Source organism: Toxotes jaculatrix, chromosome 13 (assembly GCF_017976425.1).
Source record: "Toxotes jaculatrix isolate fToxJac2 chromosome 13, fToxJac2.pri, whole genome shotgun sequence".
Classification (NCBI taxonomy): Eukaryota; Metazoa; Chordata; class Actinopteri; family Toxotidae; genus Toxotes; species Toxotes jaculatrix.
The window spans coordinates 8406454-8433339 of record NC_054406.1 but is presented as its reverse complement, the minus strand read 5'-3'; the positions used below and the strand labels follow the sequence as shown (position 1 = coordinate 8433339).

Here is a 26886-nt window from a genome sequence, read left to right as displayed (position 1 = left end):
GCAGCCAGAGTCATAAAGAACCATCTTCAATGACAAGACACAGAGCCCTGATCTGATCTCAACATCATGGAGTCAGTTTGGGATTACATGAATACACCGAGGCAGCCTAAATCTTCAGAAGAACTCTTTTTTCTGTCTAAAACTTTTGCACTGTGTTGTATAGCTGCCAGATAAAATTTCGTGGGTTGAAAAGTATATTATTTCCCCCTGGAATGTAGTGGAATGTAGTGGAATACAAGTATAAAGAAGCCTAAAATGTTCAAAACCTCAAAATTTTACGCCAGTGTCCCAGTGACAAAAACCTTACGGTATTCCCCTTTAAAGATTCAGCCTCCTCGCTTCTTTGTATACCACCGCCACGACCCCGCCTCTTTATGCAAATGAGACGTGTCGTCGGCGGAAGCCAGCGCTACGTCTCTTCTTCCGACAGATATTCCTTTAAAGGCGTATTTAAAGCCCTGGCTTCAGTTGCAGGAGTAGCGGAGAACCTATGCAACAAAAGCTGCGGCAGAGCCGAGCGACCGTCCGAGCGCTCAGCGGACAAAAACACGGAGCCAGCGGCTGACACGACCCGGCGAGGTGAGCGCGGTGTCCGGTGAGAACGCCGGCGACTAGAGGGGACGATATTAAACATTTTGTAGCCGCTGTTATTCGGCTCCGGCGGGCGGAATACACAGCATCTCAGGTTGCTGCTGCAGAGAGAGAAGGAGGAGGAGGAGGAGGAGAAGGAGGAGGCATTTACAGTAGTTTCTGTAGGCCTGTGTCAAAAACAAAAAGAGAAGAGAGGCTGGAGGCGCACACAGCCTGGGACAGGTCAGGTTGCATAATTAGGTTGCTCTAATTATAAAGTGTGTATAATTAGGGGTTTAGTGAATGGTGTTGCACGTCAGGCACGCAAAGAGGGCTTAAAAACAGAAGGGGCGCAGGGTTTCAGTTTGGACACTGGAACCCTGAGCTTCATTTCCTTCATCCCTGCATCTTTGTAGTTCACCAGCTCAGTGCAGCGAATAACACACCTGTGTGACTTGGGGAAAGCTAGAAGAGCTACCGGTATGTTTGGATTCTTGCCTGCTGGGCATGTCAATTAAAAATAAAGAAAATCTAAGAGGCGTTCTTCCTTGTAAACAACTGTTCATGTGTGTTTCCTTTAAAAGTGGCTTCTGGTGCGTTTAAATGTCATGAGATGTGGGTATTTACCACCAGTTTGCAACTTGACTTGAAAGGTTAGCCAGTGAAATGAAATTGAAAGACAATTAGTCAGCAACCATTTTATAAAGCAGTCAATCAATCAGTTGCTTCTTTAGCAAAAGTACCAAAAAAATAAAAAATAAAAACCCAATCTCTGGCTCTGCCAGTTCAAATGGGAATATTTTATAGTTTTATGGTAATAAATTGATCATCTTTGGCTTTTAGACAAAACAGTTATGCACGATACTACACACATTTCTGCCTTCGAGTGTACAAATGTGTCAAAATATACTGTATGTGTTTGACAGCTGCAGCTCTGTCAATTTGCAGGAGGCTAATGAAGGAGAGAGCCCAGAGAGAATTTGTGTTAAATATTTTGCTGGTTTGTTCCGATGAGTTGGCAACATCTGATTTATTTTTATGCTTGTGTGCGTGAGAGCATAAGAGCGCATGTGCTGTATTGATTTAATGTACATGTATAAAGTGACTTACTGTGTATGTGTTTGTGTGTCAGTGTGCACTTTGCTAATTTGCTGCATCTTAAATCCTTGTTGTGTGTGTGTGTGTGTGTGTTCAGGTACGACTTCAGGGCTTAAGATTGCAGCCTGGACCAAACAACAACGTCTCAACGACATTTATGAAGCTTTCAAGGCCTTTTGGTGAGTCAAAAATACACACATACACACGCACACACACACACTGAGGTGTAGCACCCATTTGTTTTATTGTTTTATTGACTTTCATCACTGCATTTTTAAAGTCCTTATGTGTGTGTTATTTTGCTGTTTGGTCGAGTAAATCTGTACAAAAACATAACAAATGTTCCAAAGAAAGATGTAAATGGCCAACAGATGTGCTCCCTCCGTTGTCTTTGAAGTCTTGATGTGTTTCTGTTCTGTTCTGAAAACCACAACCAACATGAGCAGAACAATACTGAATAGATGTGCAGTAGGTGCTTGAGCGTTTGGTTTCACATTGCATGCCAGAGACCAGCCGGCTCAGCTGAAGTGAAAGCAATTGACTTCCTCTTGATGAAATGTTTGCTGACTATCAACTGGTGCTGAGTCAGCATTGAGTTATTACTGACCAACACACACACACACACACACACACACACACACAAAGTCAACCGCATAAATGTAGCCAGACACAAGGGATCACATGCAGACAGTCACATGAACACACACATGCACACACACTAACACACTCATGCACATAAAATGTACATTTGCACAAGTGTCCTGCCCACAGAGCAAACACCCCTGCATGTGTACATATGCACAGAGAGGCTTTTACACATCTGCCCACATACAAATCTTTGATACTTTGCATGGCAAACTGGTTCATATTTCCATAAACAACATATAAACACTGTCTTAGTTAGAATCACCAGCAGTCAGTCTGGATACACTACATACTGTATTGTTCTTTACATGTTTGCACATGTTACTCTGTTTTACATGTTATAACGGACAAGTGGGGACAAGATTGAGGTTTGGAACTGAAATAAAAGACTTTTGTGGGGGATCTTCACTTTAAAAGGGGGATGCTTAGGGTTGAATTGTGGCCCAAATACACAAAAACACACACATTCATTCACCCACCATGGCCAGTCAGTCAACACCAGTACACTCACCGCGACTCCAGATCTGTTTGGTTAACGGTTTCCACATCACACGTAGAAGCTTGAGAGTCTCAGTAGGAGCAGGCAAAACTTGTATATTCCTCAAAACAACAAGGTGTCCTGCTGCAAAGAGGATTTAGAGGCTTATCATGTAACCTCAACACCACTGGTTTCAGGTCCTTTCTTCCTGTTCTCATGGTTTCCTGACAAATCTGTTCAATGAAGACTAACTAAATTTACTAAACATACAGTAAGTAAACATGCAGTTATATTAAAACTAGTCGGGTGAAGTAAACTGAAAAGTAGCAGGGAAAAATTGTTAAATGCTTACTGTGGATTTATAGAAGCAATGCTGCATTTAAAGGAGATTTAGCATTTTGGGAAATATGCTTGTTTGCTTTCTTGCTGAGAGTTAGATGAGAAGATCAGTACCACTGTAATCTCTGTGCACTAAGTATGAAACTACACCTAGTTGCCGGTTTGCTTATCGTAAGGATTGAAACAGGGGGAAACTCTTTGACTCTGTCCAAAGGTAATGTTGTACAGACACAAAGGTGGTACCAATCTTTTCAGCTAACTCCCTGCAGGAAAGCAAATGTGTTTTTTTTTCTCCAAAACTGTTGAACTATTGCATTTTTAAAAAAAGAAATAAGTGTTGGTCGGGCATGTCTTTTTTCCGATACCAGTGACTCAGTGAAATCGGATCCATCGAGGCCGGATTGAAATATCCATGAAATGCCCATGAGTTTGAAGGCCTATCTCAGCGGTTTATCATACTCTGACACGATTTCACGACAATGGAAAGTTATCATGGCAACCTTTTTTTTTTTTTTTTTAAGTGAACAAAATGTAATGCAGCTCTTCTTCTTTTTGGTCCAAAACTCACCATTTACCCAAATTTCTAAGTAATCTTGTCTACCGCATACTGCCCCCCCCCCCAAGTCTCTGTACATCACATATACACACATACACTCTCACACACTCTCACACACACAGCAGATCTGGCTTTGTATCCCGAGCCTTGATTCTGTGTGTAGATAACCCATTTCCTACTGTTTTTGTACACAAACCTGAGAGAGAGCGTTAGAGGAAAGAAAAGAGCGAGCGAGGATGTTTTCCCACCTCTGATCACAGCACAAGACTGTGTGTTTATGCTTGTGTGTGTTTGTCGTCTCACTTACATCAATGCCATCAATAGCCCCCCTTATCTCTACCAGATCTTACACACACTCACACAGACACACACTTGTTGAAGCTATAAATGCTGTTGTGTTGTCTGAAGCCAGTTTGAGTCACAGTATTCAGCAGCTGAGGGAAAACAGGACCAGTCCTGGTCTGTTTGGAGGTCTTGTTTTTTTCTTTTTTGACACAACAGGCAAATAGAAGTGTGATTTGTGTAAAGATCTGGCATGGCTTTTCACAAGTCTGGTGTGGTGTTCACTTTCTAGGTGGGTAAAAACTACTCTGTGACTTAATTTGGGCTCTTAGCTGTGCAAAGTTACCCTCTCTGAACTTCTTGTTTCATGCAGCAGAGATGAGGAGAAAGTGACGTGGATCTCGCTGAAAAAAAGAGAGTAGATATTACAGCTAGATTCATCAGTCTGACAGATCTGTGTTGATGGGAATCTGCAGTTGGTGTCTGTGTGTCAGAGCTGTGTGTGTGTGTGGAGACTATCAGCAGCACTGCATGCAAGGCTGGTTGTTTTCTAGAGGTGGAGGACTGTTATCAAAGTCAATATCAGATGGCTGTACTGTATTTAGCCCTGGCTTTGAGTTAGAGGACACACACACACACAGATACTGCAGACTCTGCAGCCAGAGAGATTGTCAATAATACAAAACGTTTTCTAAGAATAGAGACTTTCCACTTTGTTTGCTTGCTCTCCTGTCGTCTCTCCTCCTCTCTCTCTTTCTTTCTGACTTGTTTTTTTTAATCTGTCTATTCTTCCATGTGTTTTTTTTTTTTTTTTTTTTTTTGGTTTACATTGTTACACATCTTGAGCTTGTGTTTTGTTCCAGGTGGTTAAACTTATCACTCACAATCGAAAGAAATCAGCCTGTGTGCAGAGATGTGTTTCATTTTAGTACCTGCTAAGGCGCTCTCAGTCCTGTCACTTGATCTTCTTTCAGCAGGCAGGGTTGTCATTTTTTGTCAGCTTTTTTTTTTTTTTCACGGTCAAGAATGACGCTTCAATCTTAAATGTGAGCCAAAATGGATAAGAAGGAAAATCTAAATGTGACAGCTGGGCAAACTCCATCTCCTGAGGAAGTTGATGTGAAACAAAAAAATAAAAGATCCAGAATGGCCACTATATGGACCTTATGATGAGATTGTTCTGTTAAAAGTTTAGAGGCATTTTTGTCAATTTCAAAACACCTGGGAACATTACAATTATCAATTTAAGTGACAGAGAGGAAGCTGTTAGTGTTAAAGAGGATTACAACATGTTTTTTTTCTATTTGACCAAATAATGTGTAACATTACTCAAGTGAATTAGAAAATTATTTTGATAAAACCTTTTATGTCAAAAAAAAAAAAAAAAAAAAAACAGAACCCACTTCCTTATTCCCACTGGTGTCCTCCCAGTCTTTCACTTTTAAATGTACTGTTAAAGGTCACCTTTGGTCACAGTTCTTTATGTCCAGTATAAAACAGCGGGACTAAATCAGAGGTTTTTACCCTCTTGTACCTGCAGCCACTGCTTTCAGAGCAGAACAATGAGCTAGCTTTTGACCCGGTGTTTTTCAGCAGTTGTAGGTGGTGTGAAATCATGTTTAGAAATTTCAAGTGTGAAAGATCAAGTGTGAAGAGTGTTGCTCTCCTCCAAAGTGCAAATGCAGCCAGATCTGCAAGGCCCAGCACCAGCATGAAGCAAATGCTGACACACAATGCACAACCTTCTAGCCATTTGGTGATTTGGACCAGCAGCCTGCTTCTCTGTTATCTGGGCTGGATACTAATCCAGATCAGTGTTAAAACCTTTAGTGCATCAAGAGGTGCCATTCACAAATATTTCTCACATTGATGTTTCTGCATACCTGCAAAAATCTTTCCCGTTGCAGTTTTTTAACCACAAAATGCACCAAAAGTTAAGGTGAATGTCAGATTTTTTTTCTTTCAGGATGGACTAAGTTTCAACTCAGATGGCACAAAAAGTGTCATCAAGTTTGGCTTAACAATGTTCCGGAGCTGCCTGGGGTTAATTTGAATACTCCTATCAGTGAGCTGCGATGAAAAATCTGCAGTTTCAGCTAAAACTTTCATGTCTTTCAAGTTTCGCTTACCAAAGTTTTTCCCAAAGTCATTTTATTCCGCAGTTTTAAATCAGGTAATGAAACTTCACTCTGAAGGCGTCTTTTTGGGTTTCCTCCAGTCACAGTTCCCATCTTCACTAACTCATCCTGAGCAAAAAATGTCCTTGGACAAACTGATGTCCTGTCCTCCAATTAGATTTACCAGAGATCTGACCTGATGCCAGAGATGACTGGCAGTGACTCAGAATCACTTTGTTTGGCGTATCTTGGTCGCCTTTAGGTCTTTGTTGGTGAGGCGCACTCCACACCCTCTTCTCACATACTTATCTTTCTTGTATTTGCTGTGTCACAGTTAATGTTAGAGTATGGTTCGCATTATATATCCCATACGGCATGTTGAATAATTTTAGTGTTGTGTTGATGTTGATGTTGTGAAAGGTAGGGTGCAGAGCCTAAGACCTCTGATTTTCCTGTGTCTGGAATGTTGTTGTCAAACTGGTTGTTAAGCTGATAAACTGGTGATCTATGATCTTCTTTGCCAGAAGGTCAAACACACACTCACACGCACTATGTCAACTTTTAAACATGGAGTCTGAAGTTACTGAATCACGTGTCTGTAGTTTGAAGTTGACTTTGTCGTGTTACAAATAAAGTTGCAATTCTTGTGGGATTTTGACATCTGGCACCGTGAGTAGGCAGCATAGGAAGCTGATGTGCAAGGCAGCTTAGTAGATTACTGCAGCATGCTGCTAACCTGCATTGTTATCTTGTTTTGGCCTGAAGAGAATGCAGTTGTCTAATTTTTGCATTAGAGACCTTAAATTTCTGTCAGGTTTTACAGAAGTGGTTTATCTTGAGCAGCTCACAGAAAAACTCTCTCAGTCAAATCTCCCACTTCAAAAATGATCTTGACAGGATGGGTAATATGGATGAAATCCTAACATCACAAGATTTTCACAAGTAATTTTGTATCATGATCTCTGGAAAATCAGTAGAGAAATGGTAATTAATCCAGCAAATATCTGAGAAATCAAAGTAAACAAGTCCTCATCATTGATCTGCAATGTTGCCCGAACAGTATATACGATCATATAATACCATTTTCCAGTTGCCCTTTTCCAGTTTGATGTGAACAGTGCTGCAACCAAATGATTGTTTTCATTACTGATTGGTATGCTGAATATAAGGGGAAAATATCCATCACTGTTTCCCAGAGCACAAAGTGGTGTCTGTGCACACAGACAAGTAGTCAGGTATCTAGGTTGAAAGAGGAGAGAAGATAACTGGCTGTGTGCCAGTAATGTCATTAACACTGTTAGTAATGCTGCACTCAAAGTAATGGACACACACTCGTGCAAACACACACACATTTTTGTTCACTTCTGAGCTGATTTTCCTGCAGCCGTAGAAGAACAAAGGTTCAGCAGGGCATCTTTTTATACCTTTTTACAAAATAAAAGCTGATTTTATGGTAGCAGCCAGCAGACCTTGAAATATTACACAAACTAATATTTTATTACACAACTCAATGTCACATATATATCACATATCAGTTAAGCAAGCAGTAGGTTGGTTGTCTGTAATATTTAACAGCAGTGTTAGTGTTTCATTTGGCCAAAGAGGTACTTTGGTTTGTTTAATTTGTTCCTCTTTCATATTTCCTCTGTCTCTGAGGTTGTCATGCTATGTGGTTCTTCTGTTCTTGCGTCACTCAGCGGGTTAAGCGCAGCCAGAGCGACAGGTTTTATTGTAATATAAAAAATGTGCTCCCTCGTGGTACTTTGAAGAGCTTTGGATTAAACACTCCACCAAATTGTTTAATCAGCTCTGCATGTTTGTGCGGCCCAGTGATTGATTTGTAATTTGATATTTGTATTGTTTTTGTACTCTGTGTCCTTGTGGATGTTTATGAAGATGTCCTCGGAGGAAGTTTGAAGGTTACTCTGAGCCTTTGATGAAGTTTTTTGGTATGGTCGGGCATGATTTTGAGCCTGTGTGGTGCCCGACCTGATGCTGCAGATTAAAACATTGCTGGAATAATGTTGCAGACTCTGAGATGAAAGGAAAGTCAGTGGGTAGACTCATCTGATTTTTCTGTTTAAGTTGTAGGTGTTTCATTTTCAGTCACAACTCATTTGTTTCTCATTCTGTAATGTTTGATTTAATTACATTTTAAATCATTTACAATCAACAATACAGGGAATTTTACTCTCTGTGGAGGACTTTGCTGTTGCTGGTTGTGCAAAAACTATATACATATAGCTGCATATAATGATAAAATGCATCTATGATTCTGGGCTAGGTACTACTCTTCATTGTGCCTGGATTGTTTTTAAAATTATGTTGGAATATGTATGGAAATGACAAAACAATATGTAATGAAATGAGCACCACCAGTGAAAATTCTTCATAGTGGTTGTGTCTAACTGATGGAGTAGTGAGTTCTAAAATGTTAAATAGTGAACTATACACAGCATTGAATAGTGAATCATTTTTGACACAGCCCATATGCCATGACTACAGGAAGTTTGCCTCTTTTTTTTATTGCATCAAAACAGGATGTTGACACCATGAGATGCCGATGATGATTTATAGAGTCAGCTTTTCTAAATTAGTATGGTAAAGAATCTGCTGGCACACATCTACTGACATGCTACATGTTTCTAAATAGGCTGTGTTTGTTTGCAGCTCTGCAGACAGTGTTTGCAGGTTTGGTGAGACTGTCGAACACAGTTTGGTTTGTATGCAACCCAAACTAAATTTGTTCCATGTGCCAGTTCTCATTCTTGTCCTGGTGTGACAAAAGGGAGAGAGAAACAACAACACAGAGAAGAAGGGAGAAAACTTGACTTCCATCTCTTGTTTCACCATTAACATCTTCATATATAATAGCATTTTTTTTCACCAGCTAGACAACAGGAAATTATAGAGAACAAGATGTTTCACTGTGATCAAACCAGTGCCAACCTGCAGCAATGTTGCAGCAAAATGTTCGTCAAAATATTGCTCTGGCAATAACATAAAGATTTATTTCTGTACCACATCATCCCTGCTGCAGAGCACGTTTGTTTGCATGACAAGTAACTTGTGTTTGCACACGGTTGTTTGGCAGATTATGACTGTTTGACTTTACTGTTGACAGCTAAACCTATGTGTGTTTGCAAGAGAGGTGCAGGTCAAGCAGTTCGGTGCTGCTGATTTCAGTTGGCCTTTATCAGCATCAAGCATGTGTGCATGGTTGAAGGGGAGTGTGTGTCTGTGTGTGCGTGCTCGTGTGTGTGTGTGTGCATGCTCTTGTGTTAGCTCTGCAGTGGAATATTCCATTAGATGTGTGGGCGGGGTTAAAACTTACCATCTTGAGGTCTCGTGCGATCCTGAACAGGTTTGTGCAGGCAGTTATAATTCTTTTGGCTCACTGTCAGACGTGCTGGTGTGAAGCAGTGATGCACAACACTGCTTTTTTATTGTTGCATGAGTGTTCTGCTGTTTTAAGTAGGCTCATGTGGTAAGCTGGGGTGTACCCCTTTACTGGGGTTAGAACTGTTGGGACTGTGGTTTTGTTTTGGTAAGAGAGAGGGAGAACTGGTGAGACACACAGAAATGGTGAGATACATGAAGCAGATTTATATCACCTCCTCACACGCTCTTTTTCTTCTTTTTTGTTTGCCGTTGCATTTTATTTTCTCTTCTTTGGCTTGCAGCTCCCTGGGGGTGGGTAAAAGCCTCAGGGGACTGTAAGGGGGGAGGATACCCACACGCACACATAAATGGACAAATGCACACACACATACTATCCCTCCAAAAGGGGGCAGGCCCCCCCTGAGGTCAGAAAGACAGGATGCAGGTGGGGGGTGCAGTAATGTGATGTTGGGTAGGGGGTACTGTAGTCAGAGGGGGCACAGAAGGGGTTTGAGATGGCAAATTACAGTCCTCTCTTTCTCTTTCTCTCTCTCTCTCTCTCTGCGTGTGTGTGTGTGTGTGTGTGGTTTTGTGGTGAGGGTTACATACAGCCAGCAATGTGACTCCGGTGTAGAAGTAGGCCAAAGCTGCTGTCAGCAGCTCGTCAAAACCTCACAGTATCCCGCTTCAAACATTCAGACCTGCAAGAGTTAACGCAGCTTTTAACATTGGGGGTCCTTGATAATCATTTGTTAACATGGTAGTTGTGGAAAAAAATCCTCTTGCTCAGTTATATTACATAAAATGATGCTAAATTTATGAGATAGCAGACACTACGTTGACATCAACTGTCTAGACAGGCTTAGATCTGCAGGCCTGGCAGATTAAAATAACCATGTGTATGTTTGTGTGTGTAGTCTGCTGCAGCTTATACCAATAATAATGTGTTACAAACTGTAAATACTGCAGGATTTGTATGAAGGTCTGGTCACCTTCAGACTGTTTTGTGCTACTTTAGCACAGATATAACTTTAGCCTAAAACCTACAGTAGCTTGTGGAAGAATAATGTAGCTAAAAAATTTGGCCAGCTAGCTAAAGAATCAGCTACTATGAGCTGAAGAAAGCTAAAAGCCATCGACGGGTTTTCCTGTTGAAAGTTGTGTTGTGCTAACTGCTCTGGGTGTGAACTGATTGCAGAGAGTATGTGGGCCAGTCAGAGGGCTAACTAGCTAATTAGCCACCTAGGCTAAAAATAAACACTAGGATGACTGGGCTATTACTGGCTTCTAAGCTAGCTGACACAACACACAGCAGACTCCTCTCCTTTAAATAACTTAAATAACTTCCTAATGTTATGCTAACGTTGGCTTCCTGCAACTTTAGTCTTAGTTTCTCAGAAAGTGTATTGAAAGTATTGACGGTAATAACTTGTATTTTGGGACCATAAGGCATTCAGAAAACATTTGAACCTTTTAAAAAATACATTTAAATTATTATTTAATTTATAATTGTCTCCACTACAATACGTGTGAACAAAGCAGTGAATTTGCTGTGATCGTTTCACACAAAAAAGCTCAGTGACCATATTTCCTTGAAAATTAGGTGGCTAAATTGTTACAGTGATTATATATTAACGTAAAAGAAAAGAAAGAAATTTTGAGTCAGTCCAGCTTGTTTTACGATTACTTAACTTGATCACCCTATCAGTAGATTTGTTGACCTTGACTGAACTCAGAAACGACTCAGAAACAATGTTGTGTGTGTGTGTGTTACTTCTTGTCATTTCATCTTGTTGATGGCCAAGGGTGAAAGTGAGCGAAGACATATAACATCTATTTTGAGAAGAGGCAGCTGTGAAGTTCAGGTGAGGCTGAGATTGGAGATTAATTTAGATCTGTTCGGACGTCAGGGTCAGAGAACCAAGTCAGCGGGAGGCTTTCATAAATGTTGTATGTGTGTGTATGTGCGTGTGTGTGTGTGTGTAAGAGAGAGTGCATGTATGTGAACAGCAGGTATATTACGTCATATTCATACCAGCCAGTATAGTGATATAAGCCCCATGTTATGAGTAAGGGATTTGTCATTGACGCTGGTGCACGTTGATACACATGTGCCCCCCCTGTACTCTGCACTGCAGCAGCTCTGCACCATAATGCACACATCCAGTCCCTGTTTACCTCCTCCCGGCCCACCCCCACCCCCTCTCTCTCATCCTGTCTCTCTCTCTCTCTCTGATGCTTATCTCTGCCATCTGCTCCCCAAAGCTTGGAATTATTTTATTATTATTTTATTATTTTTCACGGGAATATTGTCAAATGCATGGGAATGTTGAAATGCTTGTGTGAAAATGTGGCTTTGTAAAGCTGCCTGTGTGTTTGCATGTCTTCCCTCTGTGAGTGTAGGTGTCCTAAAACTGTGTGCTCTTCCAAACGTGTGTGTGTGTGTGTGTGTGTGTGTGTGTGTGTGTGTGTGTGTGTGTGTGTGTGAGTGAATATGAGTAAAAGGCAGAGGGAGACACTGTGTTAATAAAGACTGAAGAGTCTCTGTATTCCAGTCACAATATCTCAGTAAAAGACAGACGAAGGCTCAGAAAGACACAGAAGACTTAACATCTGTCAGTGACATTTAACTGAATTTCATCTCACACGCACACACACACACACACATGCAAGCATAAAACTTTAAAACAACATCCTCTGCCGCCAACAAAAGTGCGTTTGTGGTTTTGCCAGACATCAGATGTCCTGTGTGCTCTGTGTTGAGCCTATTTTCATGTTCAGTTAAAGTCAGAAACTCATCTCAGTGTCCCTCCACCAAGTTACTCAAGAACAGTACACAGTAGAAACTTTGAACTTACACCACATGTACCCAAATGGAGCAGACGATCTGATTAGATTTTGGTGTGTTTTACTGCATAAATTGGCATATTAATGAGGTAAAATAAGGTAAAACCAAATAAAATACCAGATCAGGTCATTGGGTCTGTCTTTGCCTGTAGTCCAGTTTGTAGTCCAGTTTCTCTCTCTCAGTAACAAAATACTTCTGTCTTTATTTTCACTCACTGTCTCTTGCCTTTTCTCTCCCTTTCACACGCACACACACACATACACACGCACGCACGCACGCACGCACACACACACACACACACACACACACACACACACACACACACACACACACACACACACACACACACACACACACACACACACCACACACCACAGATGCACATCCATCGGTCCCAACAGAATGTGAACTTGATCCAAAGGTCTTCAGCCTTGTAATCTATATCCAGCTCTATATGGGTCATTGCTATGTTGTGCGTCATGTTTGCAGTGTGTTCACGTGCCTCGCTGTTGTGTGACACCAGCAACTCTTGTCCAGATAGAACCCAGTGGAATAGTAATGGGGTCTTGAGAAACACTAAGATGCACAAAGTGCACAAAGATGCACACATCAGTGTTGTTTTATATATATATATATATATATATATATATATATATATATATATATATATATTTATTTTTTGTCTGTAAAAAAATGCCTCCCAGCAGAGCTTTGGAGCTGTGGGGAGGCAATAGTGCGACACAGAAAGGTTTTAGGGGAAACATAGAATAAAAACATGAAAGGTAGATTTTCAGTGGAACACTCCTTAATGGTTAAATAAGGCCTTATTTGGGAGGTGTGTCCTTTGATTGACAGATATGTGAGGCAGTTGGCTTCAATCCTTGTAATTGCACCTGACTCATCACCCAAACTGGGATTTCTTGGCTTTAAATAATACGACAAGACAGCTATGCCTATGTTTTTCTATAGTCTGCAGTGTCAGCCTGCTCTGCAGAAATGAGTCATGTCACCTATAGGGGTGGAAGAGGGGTTGCACCAGAGCAACCAGAACATGCAAAGCAGTTCAAGCCACTGCTTACTTGCCCATTGACAGTATGCTCCATACATGATCAGACTTGTTTTTTCTTGTGTTACCTGCATGAAGGAGACACATGCAAATAATGTGCTAAAGAGGAGGAAGAAGAAGAAGCAGCACCAGACTTGCTCTATTTTCATGCCAGTGTCACAGGTAATCTGGCCTGTGGCACAGGAATAAACACTTGCTAAAATAGAGGTCTATTTTAGTGAGTGTGTTTAGTGTGTGTGTGTCTGCAGATTCAGAAAGCCTGTGTGTGTGTGTTGTTCTGAGAAGCACAGGAGACGACTCTTAATTTGTCTCTGACCTTGAACTTTACAGGCATCTCCTTTCCCTCCCTCCTGATCTTGTTTTCCTCTCGTCTTCTGTCTCCCCCTTGTTTTTTTTTTTTTTTGGCTCTATCTGTGTGAAGATAAAAAAAAACCCAAATATTTGACTGTTTTCCAGCTCTTTCCATTGTGTCTTTCATGTCTCCTCTTGACCTACCTCCATCACTCTTTCTTGTTTTTTTGTCTGCATTCTTATTCCCTCACTTTCCCCTTTTTTTTCCTCTGCTTCAGCCCCATGGTCTCCATCTTTTCTTTACCATACCTTTCCTCCCTCTCCTCTCTCACGTGAGACTGTATTTTGTTTATGTTGGCTCCCAGAAAAGCTGAGGTGTAATTCTATATAAGCTGAGCTCATGTTACGGACACACACACTTGCACAAACACATAGAAACAATAGTACAGCTGACTGGTGCTACATGTGTATGGACCTATAATCAGATAGCATTCACAGCTTTTTGTGTGTGTGTGTGTGTGTGTGTGTGTGTGTGTGTGTGTGTGTGTGTGTGTGTGTGTGTGTGTGTTTTGTAGGGCTGAGAATTACAGATGCAGGCCAGATAGTGCTGTCAGCTGAGAGAACGAGGTGTGTGGATGGATAGCAGCAACCTCTCTTACTTTTTTTAGTCGTGTGTGTGAGTGTGTTTGACCTGTTTTTTCAGTTTTAAAATCACACAAGTCACATGTTTTAGGCACAGAGCCACATATTTACATGATGTATAGCACATAAACTTTAAGCCCTTCCAAAAATACATCTGAACCCAAATACTTGAAGTTGATGGGTTACTCTTTGCTTTACTGACAAACTTTCAAAACAGCCTCAGACTAATTTGACTGTCAGAGCAGATGAATTAATCACTCCTCGTGTTTACAGAGGTATTCAAATGGATTTAGCTCCTGTTTCATCTCAGTCTGAACCCTGACAGCTTGTGCTGTTTTCCATGTCTTTGGTTTATTGAGTCTTCTGGCTCATTGTGGCTGGCAGGTGTCCTCTCTTTAGTCTCTCATGGTAATTTGAGACTCACAAAAATGAGCCACGTTCAGAGCACAACATACTGGACTCCTGATGCGAAAAAAGCTTTATATTATGTTGTGAAATATTTTAAAAGACCACACCGATGGCTTTTTGTAGTTTAGGCCATTAATTCCCATCAGTTGAAAGTTTAAAAATAAAGCAGCAGAGAAGTGAAACTTTCTTGAAACCACAGTAAACATTTTGGTCCATTTTATTCAGTGAATGTGTGGTAATGCAGTTGGGGGAACAGATTGTATCACAACATGGGTGTAGCATCAGTGCTGTCACCAAAATGTTTCTCAGCTAAATCTTGGCAGTTACTGGCACCAGAAAAATCAAATCTGGTCAAAGAGGAGAAAGAGTGGGAGGAAGATGAAGTAGGGACAAGCAAGGTGCAGCCATCACAGTGGTGTATGATTGTCTGTCAATCTGACGCAAACACTCCCCAAGCTTTACTCAAAACATGTTTGCTTGATGGAATTTGCTGTTTATGCTCTGCCCATTGCTTGGGACTATTTTTTATTTCTTTCTACATGGGGTAACCAGCTGCTTAACAGCAAACGTTTTAGAGAAAGAAACAACCAAATTTTTGTTAGTCCTCTGCACTATGTCCAAGTTTGCTTATTGATTTTCTGAAATGTTACTCACAGCTTCTTATGGTGGAGATGCTCAGCCTGGGCTGCCATAAATGTTTTACCCAACAGAGTCTGCACTGAGTTCACATTAGATTAAAGTTTGTGTTTACCAGCTAGATGTGTATCATCTCTTTTACCATCTCCACTAACCAATGGGGGAAACCCTGTTGGCTTGCAGCTGCATTGCCATGTCGCAATAATGTGACTTGAACGAAGGGCAGTGAAACCAGCATCCTATGAGCGCATGCTATGTTTATCATTTACTTATTTCGGTTATTTGGAACATTTACACCGATTAGCTATCACTTGTGTACTTGGCAACTGATCCTTTTACGTTTTGTGTGTTTTGCATGCCTTCTGCATGCTTTTTGTTAAACATCACATCAATGTGTGTACCGTTTGAAAAGGCGTCGTTAACCAAGACCATAATTTCAGCAACTCCACCCTGCTTGGATATTCCCATCATTCCAAACTTAACCTTAACTTCTGTTCCCATCAAACCCACCAGATCTGATCATTTTGTTGTTGTTGTTGTTGTTGGTGGTGGTGTAAGCGTGCTGTCACATGTCTGGCCGTAGAAGTTTTAAGTGTTGCGGCACACTGTGTTCTCTCTCTGTCGGTGGAGGTTGTGGTGTTCTCTTCGTGGTCGTCCTCTAATTTGAGCAGAATTTAAAAGATAATTATTTATTTGTTATGTATATATGTGTGTGCCTGTAGAGGAGAGTGGCTGTTATGTAATCTGCTGCAGTGTGTGAGGTCAGGTGAGGAGAGGACTGTGTGTGTGTGTGTGTGTGTGTGTGTGTGTGTGTGTGTGTGTGTGTGTGTGTGTGTGTGTGTGTGTGTGTGTGTGTGTGTGTGTGTGTGTCTGTGGATATCTTGAATGCATCATGAATGTTAATGGAGACGTGAGAGCACTGGAAATGGAGAGGCGAGATAAAGAGAGAGAGGAACCAGGGAGAGAGACAAATATTTTTGACCTCTGCCCCCGTCCATCTGTCTTGTCTGTCTGTCTGTCTCTTGTCATCTTTCCCTCTCTTCCTCTCCAAACTCTCCCCTCGCTCCATTTCTTATTCCTTCCACTTTCCACCTGTTCAAACCCTCCATCTGTCCTTCCTTACCTCCCTCCTTTCCCCCTTTCTCTCCCTCCTCCCCCCTTCTCTTATTTTGTTTTCTTTCTCAATCTCTCCCTAAGAGGCTTGATGAGGGTCTTAGCACTGTTATGATGTTTGTGTGTGCCGTTCACGTGGCTAGCATTAGTGTGTTCTGGGTGACGAAATGTGCCGTCTCCACGGGTTATAATGCAGTGGGCAGCTGCACACAAAAACACACACTTTGGAATTTAACTCTGTGGGAAATCGTATTGAACATCCACACAGTCTGTTTTTCTCTGTCTGTAGGAGGCGTGTTATTAGCTGAAGGTCTTAGCTACTTGTATTCCTCTGTCTGTCTCTTTCTTTTTTCAGTCCACATAATATCTCTTGTTTCTTCTCACCACAGACACACACACATACACATTCCCATTCCCCAAACTGTTAACAGTATTACCATAGCTTTGTTTCTGGAAAGAAAAGTTTTGTTTTTAAAAAGTATTTTACCGTTGTGAACAGCACCTCAATTGTTTTTTAGAGTTTAGAGAAAAAAAAATCTGCTTTTCACATTTGAAAACCAGGGCAAATTCAGCCAAAGCTTTCTGCATGGAGGGATAATATAAGAGGCATGTGAGAGAAGAATTTTTTTCTAATTTGTGTGAATGATCCCTTTTCTCACACAACAGCAAGGAAAAACAAAACAGCTGTGATGCCAAAATATGTATTTTTACACAATACAACAAAAATTCTGCTAGTGATTCTAATGAGGTGTCTACTCTGGAAGAACTTCAGCTGCCATGTTTTTTTTTTTTTTATTCTGTCATCTGTCTCACACACATCTGATCACATTTAATCAGCCCAGCTGTCTACACAGGCTGTATAATGGTGTACATTTTATAAGTCTATTTTCCTCCATTGTGTATTGGGCTCTGAGGTGAAAAACAAAAACGCAGCTTAATCGTGTTGGTAATATACACAAAAAGGATGAAAGCCACTGAATGCAGAAAAGTGCAGAAAAATCTAAGTAGGGGCAAAACACCTAACGCCACGGACAACACAGAAAAGATTTGAACTGACAACTGCTCTAGACTGCAGTGTGTTTCTAGCTTGGCAATCTTCCTGATTAAGTGATTAAGGGTAAAAAAAAAAAAAAAAAAAAGAACCAAAACACTCACACCCAGTTGTCAGTTGCAGAATTTACATATATCAACTCTTTGGACAAGAAGGTGTTTTTGTTCCCAGGTTCAGCACATCCTGTACTTCAGGCATGTCTTGTTTCCGCCTCTTCTTGTCTCACCTGATGTTCATTAAATGTCATGATGCTCTGCCTTCGCCTAGAATGCTCGTTCTGACATACCTGTGGCTCTGACACGACAGGATTGCTTTGTTTATGTGCTACAAAGCTTCCATGCACTCATCAAAACATGTTTGAAAGTTAAATTGCTGTGACTCACTGGTGTTTTTTTTATTCTTATTTTCCTTCTCTCTGTCTTCTCAATGTTCATCTCTCTCCAGATTGATCAGCCAATCGATGGGGATTTTCAGAGGAGCTCCACCCACCGTCGCCGCCTGCCCACCTCCTCCTTCCCCCTCCCCCCGCACCCTCACCCACTCCATCATCCAGCCTTCCATCCAGCCCTCCATACACAAAATGACTCTGGAACTCACTGAATGGTCTTCTATATGGATTTTTACTGCTTGTAATAGACAGTAAAAAAAAGAGGGAGACACCTCAATGACAAAAAAGCCATAAACACACACACCACATACACACACATACACACACTAACACACCACTTTCACACACAAACAGGCATGTAAACACTGACATACCAACATACCAAATAAAGCTGACATAGTTTTCCAGGCAAAATCTCACACACCTGACAAACACACACAAAGAAGCAAAACGCACAAACTCGCTTTTGGAATGTACCGCACACTCTTCCTGTGAAAATTCAACTGCTTCCTTTATTTTTGGGATTTTCTACAAGCATTTGGAAAGCTGATTTTGTTCTTTTTTTCCCACTCTGTTGGAGGGGAACAAGGCGACAAGAAGAGGATTAAAAACGTGTTGAATTTGAAGCTGCAGTGTTTTTGGACAACTTGTTTAGTGGACTGGCTTTTTTGTTTTGTTTTCTCTAGCGGATCTTGAAATTGAGATTTATGATAGATCTATAGATAATAGATGAGTATTTCTTCATTTATTTAGTGTCCACAGGCTTTTTAATTTTAGCAGGACCCAGTTTTAGATTAAATTTTATTACCTCGCGTACTGGGACACTATCTGTTACAGTCTATTTGTTTTTATTCTATTGGTATTAGCACGCCATCACTTCTTGAACACCTTTAACAGGTAATTATTCTTTTAAAACATTAATAGTTGTAACCACAACATAACTAGCAAGTTACAACTACAACAGTTTGTAGCTTGTGAGGATTGTAATTAAGTTACTTCTAGGAAGTCATTACTAGTTTTTAAAGTAACTACAAGTAACTTGATACAAGTAGTTTGTGGAAGCAGGGAGGTGGTATTGTTTTTTCTTGGTTAGCTACAGCTAATTGTTCTAAGATTTGTCAGGGTGTTAGAAGGGGTGCGCTTTTTTTTTTGTCGCGTGCATGCCCTCCACCATGCCTCCCCAGAACACAGAGGCTGACGCGATGCAGGTCGGATCTCTGGCGGGCGGGGTTAACAACAAAAACTCCACGGCATCAGGCTCGGATGAGGAGAAAGGAGGAGCAGGAGGCGAGACGGATGGATTGGGAGGAGGCGGCGGAGGAGGAGGTGGCGGAGGAGGAAGAGGTCGGGGTGGGGAGGAGTCAGCGAGCGAAGGATCGATAGAAGGCATTTCTGTGAAGAGATGGGTCATGCACGGGGCTGTGATGTTCGGCCGGGAGTTCTGCTACGCCATGGAGACGGCGTTGGTGACGCCCGTGCTGCTGCAGATAGGTGAGCAAAGAGTCCACAAACACAAATCTGCAGCACACATTCTGTATTTACATTAAAAACTAGTTGCACTACATTAAAACAAAGACTTGTACAACATATGAAGTCAGTTTGAAAACAGCATCTGCTGAGACCTAAATGCCAGAAGAAAATTTTCTTTAGCTTGTTCCATATTGAAATCACTTTTGGGGAGAAATATTTAAACCTTTAAATCTTGTTTTGTTACACATGAATATTTGCACAGACACATTAATTCACGGCCGTGCTCCTGTCAGATGTTTCATTTCAGCTTTTAGCTGTGGTGGCCAAAGTTACTACAACTAATCATAATTTTCATTGTTGAACAATCTTTTTGTAAGTTTTTTAATTAAGCGATTAGCGTTTAGTTTGTAGAATCTCTGGAAATATTCAATTATATCATGCCCATCACAACTTCCTACAGCCCACGCTGATGTCTTCAGATATCTGGTTTTCTCCGACCAACAGTTGAAAGGCCAAATATATTCTATTCTATTATGTTCAAGAATATGTTTGTCCAGGATCTGAGGAGTAAGAAATAATATTTAGTATAAAAAGAAGCTGTAAACGCAGTGTAGTTTGTGTGTGGGAACAGGGAGTCTTCTTGTTTGTCCTGTTGTTCTGGCATTTAAGGAGACACCTTGGCACCTAAAGTGTATGCCACCTCCTGGTCACCTTGTTCGGATGGACTTTTCACCGGATCTGCCAGGAGATTAGCTAGCTTGAACTGTGACTCACCATACACACACACACACGCACACGCACACACATGCAGGCAAACCTCTAGTCGCACTGAGTGTACTGTCATTTGCACCCAGGGTCGTCTTTGACAGCCTTTGGGAATATGCCACGTCCAGTTTCGTCTGGAGTTTACTGCAGTCCACAGGGGATGCACAGAGGGTGTGAAGAGTGAAAAGGAGGACAGGAAGAGGGGAACGGGGGGAAGAACATGAGAGGGAGAAAGAGGGAGATAAAGCCTTATTTATAATTTATAGTCACTTTCCATGCAAACCTCGCCTCCTTCTCTCTTGCTTCCTTTTCTCTCGAAATCCCTCCTTCCCCCTCAGTGATGATGTATGAGCTCCTATCTTACATAACCAAGGCGACATGAGTGGCAGGTCGCTCTGTGGCCACCGTGACTCCTGGCTGGCTCATCCAGGATGAGCCACCGCAGGGAACCGGGCTTTGAGAGACTCGCTTCCAATTTTCTGTTATTTCAAAATGCCGACTCTAACATCTGCCAAGTGCTGGAAGTTAAAAAGGTTTCAGCTTTATTCAGAATCTAATTATCTAAGATGTTACAGCAGTAGCAAAAGCCACCATAATCCTTAAAAGTAATGGTGAGGTTCATGAGAACAGACTGTACCTTTTTACCACAATCACTGAAACCATAAATCAGGCTTGTCTCCTGTGGTAGTATCAGACCAGGGAAGTGGCCGTGTGCTTTTTTGGTCTAATTTTATCCCTGATTTAGCTGCCCTGGCCTATTTTATTTTTTTACACCAGGACATGTCTGAGCCCCTCTTAGTAGATTTTGGAGCTGCTGAAATAAATAAAACCCAAGCAGACAGAGTGGTGACTGGTGTGACTAGCTGAGCTTCATTACTGATTTGGAGAGTTAATCCTGTCGTGTCGGTCTTTTTGTGTCAGGCTAATTGACTGCCTTTCATTTTGACCTTTTATACTGATCATAGGTAGAGAGGATTGCCATCCATCCAAATGAATTATGAAGTAGATGGCACTCAGCGGCGCCCAGATCTCAAACATGATAATGTTAATGAGAGTTAATTGTAAAATTACGGGCTGTAAAACCAAAACAGTGTACTGAAAGAGGTTAAAATGCCCTGTGGAGCTGAGGCTCCTACACTGGTAGGTCAGTGTGGAAAGGAGTTCATTACTGATCCATGTCTGATTTGACCTGTAATGTAACAACAAAGAAAAAAACTTGCTGGATGAGCAACAATCGAAGATATATGCCTTCACATGTGAAGCAAAATCCACTGCCCCACTGCCCCACCCCCCACCTCTTTCCCCTATCATGACCAACTTTTTCCACAAAGATTGGTTTGTGCAGATTCATTCATGTTTTTAGCCTGCTAACAGACATGGTGAGCTGAAAACAAAACCCCCCTCCAACTCTTTGGGCAGAGCTCCAAGTTTTGGGAATAACAAATATCGACCCCACCCCCATATGTAGTTAATGCTCCACACATGCTGGACTGTAGCTACTGGAATTAGCTGGATAGCTGGTAAGCTGGCTGGCTGGCTCACCCTGAGTGAAACCATTGTGTGTGAAACCTCACAACACTAGGGTCAGAGAAAGAGAGAGAGAGTGTATGTGTCTGAGTGTGTGTGCTCAGCAGACACAGTTTGGTGAAGGAGCCCATATTTACACAACCCAGAGAAAGGATAAGAAACTTCTACCTTACAAGGTCTTCTGTGGAGAGCAGGCAGAGCTCTTCTGTTCTGACTCTGACCTCCTGGCAGCAGTCACTCATATTAGGACACAGGCTTTCCCTCTAAAGGCAGGGACACTTGCTACACACCAAGGTAGACCAAGTCTATGTTCAAGACTTGGGCCAGGTGGCTCAAAATTTATAGTCCTTGCTGCTCTTGTTTCCCCATCTACCATCTCATCCAAATTTAGTATAATCCCTGTATTTATTTCCTCTTCTTAGCAGCGTTAACTAGCAAGGCAGCTGTTTTGGGTTTATGTAAAATTGTTCTATCAGCCTGTGTCTTGACCTCTGAATCATCGCCCACTTTGTTCAGAAATTTAAATAGGTTCAAATACAGACCTTTAAGGCAAGCAAGCCGATTGGTTGATTCAGCTCTTGTCATGACTCTGGGTCCAAACGCAAATGAAAACAAACGTAAACATACAAGTATAAAGGAAACCACCACACACGTATCAGAACTTGGCTATGAGCAGCCTGAAGAAGTATAATTCAGTTCTGGCCTTAAAAGGTGCTTGTAGGTGGATTTTGTGACCAGTGAGATAAGCACAGAAAAAAAAGAAAGAAAAATAGAAATCTGTGGTGTAATAATAACCAAAAACTGCTCTAACTTTGGCAGAAAATTGTGTTTTTAAGTATGAACCAATCACCCATGAGAAGAAGATGATTGTGATAATAAGTTTTCAGGGCGTGTAAGGTCTGTTCCCAGCTGCAGTTGCCACACAGTCAGCTCGGGGGCATTTTGTAATGATTTTACACCCTGTGCAGTGCCTTTGATTTATTCTGCCTGTCCTCTATATGTACTGTTTGCTTTCACTGAAAGTTGCCCTCAGTAAGAGCATCACCTAATGACTTAATGCAGCTAACACTGAGATAAGAGTGAGAAAGAGATCGAGTCAGTGATAGGAAAGGGATTAAGAGAGATGATGGGGCGAAAAAAAAGGAGTGAATGGAGTGGGAGGGAGGGAGGGAGGGAGAGGAGAGCCTTTGAAAGGAGAGAGTGGAGCGAGGAGGAGGAGGAGGAGAGGAGATGATGACGTGCTGCGTCACTCTTTTTGGTTTGGAACATGGTGCATTACATAACGAGCTTTCTCAGAACTGACTGAAGATAAATCAGAGGGGAAAAAAAGCTATCAACAAACCGACAAAACCTTCTTCTTCTTCACTGACTAATGAAGTACCAACAGCTCCATATTAACAGCTGGAACACTGGGGTTGTCTCTTAAAATTCATTTAGTGCCAGTGTCAGTATCAGATTAGGGATGGTATCAGACATAGAAGAATACCTGCAGAAACTAGGCAGTACCTCAGGGTGCAGAGTGAAATGTGACCACGTTAGTCGGCTTGGGTACCAGGAGCAGCATAATCTGAGGGTGACCCAAGGCTTGCTTTTTCACCATGGGTCTTGTTCATTCTTAATGTGTTAATTGGCTTGCTTGACTAACTAGCTGTGCATGCAGGAGCAGCAGCTATGCCACCAATGTGGTGCCCAAAACAGTCCAAGGCTGGCAGCTCTGCGACATTGCTATCCTTCTTTGGAGGCCTTCTTGGCTTTACTAAAGGAGATTACTACAATCCAACAGGAAATGTCCCTCTATTCATGCAGGTTCTGTGGCTCAAATCCTCGGCTCACTGTATTAGTGTCTTGACCTTTACTTCATTTGATTTTCTTGGGTGAACGTTTCATTGTTCTGAAACACCACACTGCATAAATATTTGCATACCACGACTGAACATTCGCAGGTCAAAACACCATTCTTATAACCCACTCAGGAGCATGCGAGAGCCCTGCAGCACTGTAATTTGAATTAGGTTTTGTGAGATGGAGGACCTGTATCGCTAAGATGGCTAAATGGTAGCTTGTAGCATGTTCAGACATGGCCTGAAGTGTACAGGTGGCACTCAGTTGTCAGAATCTTGTGCTTTCACAATGGGCTTGCTAAGCTAACATCTATAACTAAACTGACTTCTCTTTCTTTAAATTTTTAGCTACATGCTATTTATTGTATCATACTACAACAGAGTGAAGAATCCCACGTAGAAAGCTATTTATTGTACAACAAGCCAGCTTGATCTTGCATTGTTTATGCTAGCATGCCAGGTAGCCTAATCCACTGAGTGATCCCATCATGCTAGCTGGTCTAATCTCGCAGATGACCTTGCAGACAGTGTAATAGGGGGTTATATAAATGGCTGGCTTCATGTCACACAGTGACTAATCACCATAATCTGACCCAGTCATTCATGAGACAATCTAGATAGAGGACAGAGCAGGTGGATGAATGGATGAAATGTGTTTTGAAATTGTCTCATGGCTGAGGCAGGTAGAAGTAATGGGCATTTATCAAGGGACAGATGAAATATGTGGGAATGAGAAAAACACCTATGTAGAGAAAAAGTGAGAACAAGTGAGAAATAGGAGCCACTGATGGTGTGAATTGTATTCTTGCCAGTCTGCGAGGCCTTTTAACCACAATTTTCAGTCTTTGGTTACCTTTTTACACTTCTGCCTGTGTCTCCACAGAGAAAGAGAGAGAGAGAGACAGTGAGAGACAAACACACCAGTCTAGTCAGTTATTTAAAGCCTTCCTATTTATAACGCTTTATATAATCGCTGCAGTAACTTCTTTCATTTATTAATGTTATCGCTGTACACACACGCAGACACAAAAGGGTTTTAGAGAGGGCTATTTGCTAACATCACCAGCATTACAGGGCAGGGTTATGGGTGTAATATTGTTGCTGTGAAAGACAAGACAAACAGCAACACTAGTATGCGACAACTGATGCCAGTGGTTACCAAAATGCGGTCTGTGGACTATGGGCGCGGGGGGGGGGGGGGTCATTCTACTATTATCAGAACTGTGGTACGGATTACATCCCTGTGTGTGTGTTTGTGTGTGTGATGTTCAGTACATGCGGAGTCAGCAGATACTTTAGTCTTTAAGATAAAGCTATATGGGTGTGCATATTTTTCCACGCAACAGGCAATAAGTTAGGTATGTGAGGGCTATTAGTGTGAGATATGTGAAGAATGCAGAACTGAATGTGTGTGTGTGTGTGTGTGTGTGTATTTGTTTGTCAGCACATTGCTCCCCTACCACCCCTGCCCCCACCTCCCACCCCCCAGGGAGGTTGAAGTCATCAAAAACAAACCACCACCAGAGCTCTCAGGTGATGATGATGAGAGACAAAGAAACAAGAGGGGAAACAAACTCTTTAGAGGAGGGCTACAACTAACAGTTATTTTCACTATAATGCTCTGATATTAATTGTTATGCCTGCGCCTGCGACACTTTTTCCATTTGACATTATTATTTTTTAAAATCTAAAATACAGAACGAGTTGGACCACACTACACTACGGGCAAAGTCAGTCACTCAAAGTGACTAGAAAATCTATAAAGCCACACACATGCACACGCACGCACGCACGCACTCACACACATAAACACACACAACAGGCCTAATAGCAGCAAGCCAGCACGCCAGTAATTGGCTGGCCCCAGGGTTTTTTTGTGTGCGTGTGTGTGTGTTTGTCTGTGCATTTTAAAAAGGGGCAGTATAAAAACATCTGCTCTCTCTCACTGGCACTCGTTTATTTTGACAGTATATAAATGCTGAGACAGATGGATGAATACTGACAGATTAATCTTGTACAGTCATATATCTAGTTAAAAAGGTGAAGTTGAGAGTCATTTAAGTACAAAAAATAGTAATGTTGTTATGGGCTTTTTTTTAGAGTTTAAGCGGTCAGTTTTGTGGTGCTCCTAGTGCTGTTTTTACTGTCAGCAATATATATTTTCCATTTGCATGTCTGAGTTGAGATAAAATGGAATTGCAGAAGGTCCCATAGTTTTCAAAACATTACTTCTAGCAGGCAGCACTTGAACTGTCCATAAGATATGTAGTAGAAATCAATATGAAGTATCTTGTCCCTCTGGTGACAAATAGTGACATATAAACATCTCTGCTACAGTAAGTTAGCTATAGCCCAACAAAGTAAATACATGGTTAGGTAGTGGCAATTATTACCTCAACAATTTTTAGCCATATTTAATAATTTTATTTGTTTACTTAAGAGACTATTCACATTAATAAACACTTTATAAAAGGACATAAATGTAAATGTTAGGGTTATAGCTGCAGAGCAATATTATATTATACACTGTTTAATATTTACACTGTTTACCAGAAATTCTTTGGTTGTGTCACTTTAGCTTTACTTGTAAGGGTAGGTAGTGTAATTGTAGAAAAGCCAATGTTGCTGCCTTGTTCTCCTCGAACAGAAACCACACATGATCTGTATCAGTGTGGTTTAAGGAGCTGGTAACTTGTGTTACGCTATAGAAATAAAATTGACTTGACTTTATATATTTTTCTGTGTCTGCGTGTGGAAGGGAAACATCCTAACTCGTGACTTTGAGTCTTACCAACCAAATGTGCCATCTCTTCTGACACTTTGAATGAACACCTGGATGCACCCTTCTAATTTTTGCTGACCTACTGTACTTGCGGTTACATAAGATTACTGACTGATCACTGCTGATTGGCTTTATTGATCACTTCTTTGGTAGTGAAAGGGCAGTCAGCGATGCTGGTGTGAGCTTCCTGTGTGTGATAGGTCAGCCACAGAGAGAGGCCCGCCTCCCTGCTGTCAGTCACATATGGCTGTATAATAATGTAAATGGCAGATGGCAGGGGCATTAAAACAGTGCATATTTTCTACTATTTAAACAAGCATTCAGCAGATTTCCCACTTAAAACTTCTTTCTCTGTATCAGTTTCTCCTTCTGTCCATCTCTCTTTCTCTCTCCCAGTAGGAGGTCAGTTTACTGCAGTGGTGTTACATAACTCTGCCGACTAGCAGCAGCTGCGTGTGCATACATGCGGGCTTCATGCAATTTTAATGCCACCTTTTACATAGAGAGGAACGGTTGGTGGTGTCTTTCTTTTCTTTCTTTCTTTTTCTTTTTTTTTTACCCCAGTGCACAGACACATAAATTTAGTTGATAT

At 41.5% G+C, this 26886-nt stretch overlaps 1 protein-coding gene across 3 annotated transcripts in view; it reads left to right on the top strand.

Moving 5' to 3' along the window:
- Positions 1-448: 448 nt before the first annotated feature.
- The window catches only part of LOC121191566 (solute carrier family 45 member 4), a 48309-nt gene continuing 21871 nt past the window's right edge, over positions 449-26886 (top strand). The window contains exons 1-3 of one of the 3 annotated variants that reach the window (XM_041052754.1): positions 449-579; positions 1766-1847; positions 17966-19400. In XM_041052754.1, the coding sequence (XP_040908688.1) occupies positions 19070-19400 (331 nt within the window). In that variant the 5' untranslated portion in view covers positions 449-579; positions 1766-1847; positions 17966-19069. The other 2 variants (XM_041052755.1, XM_041052756.1) reach the window with 2 other exon arrangements.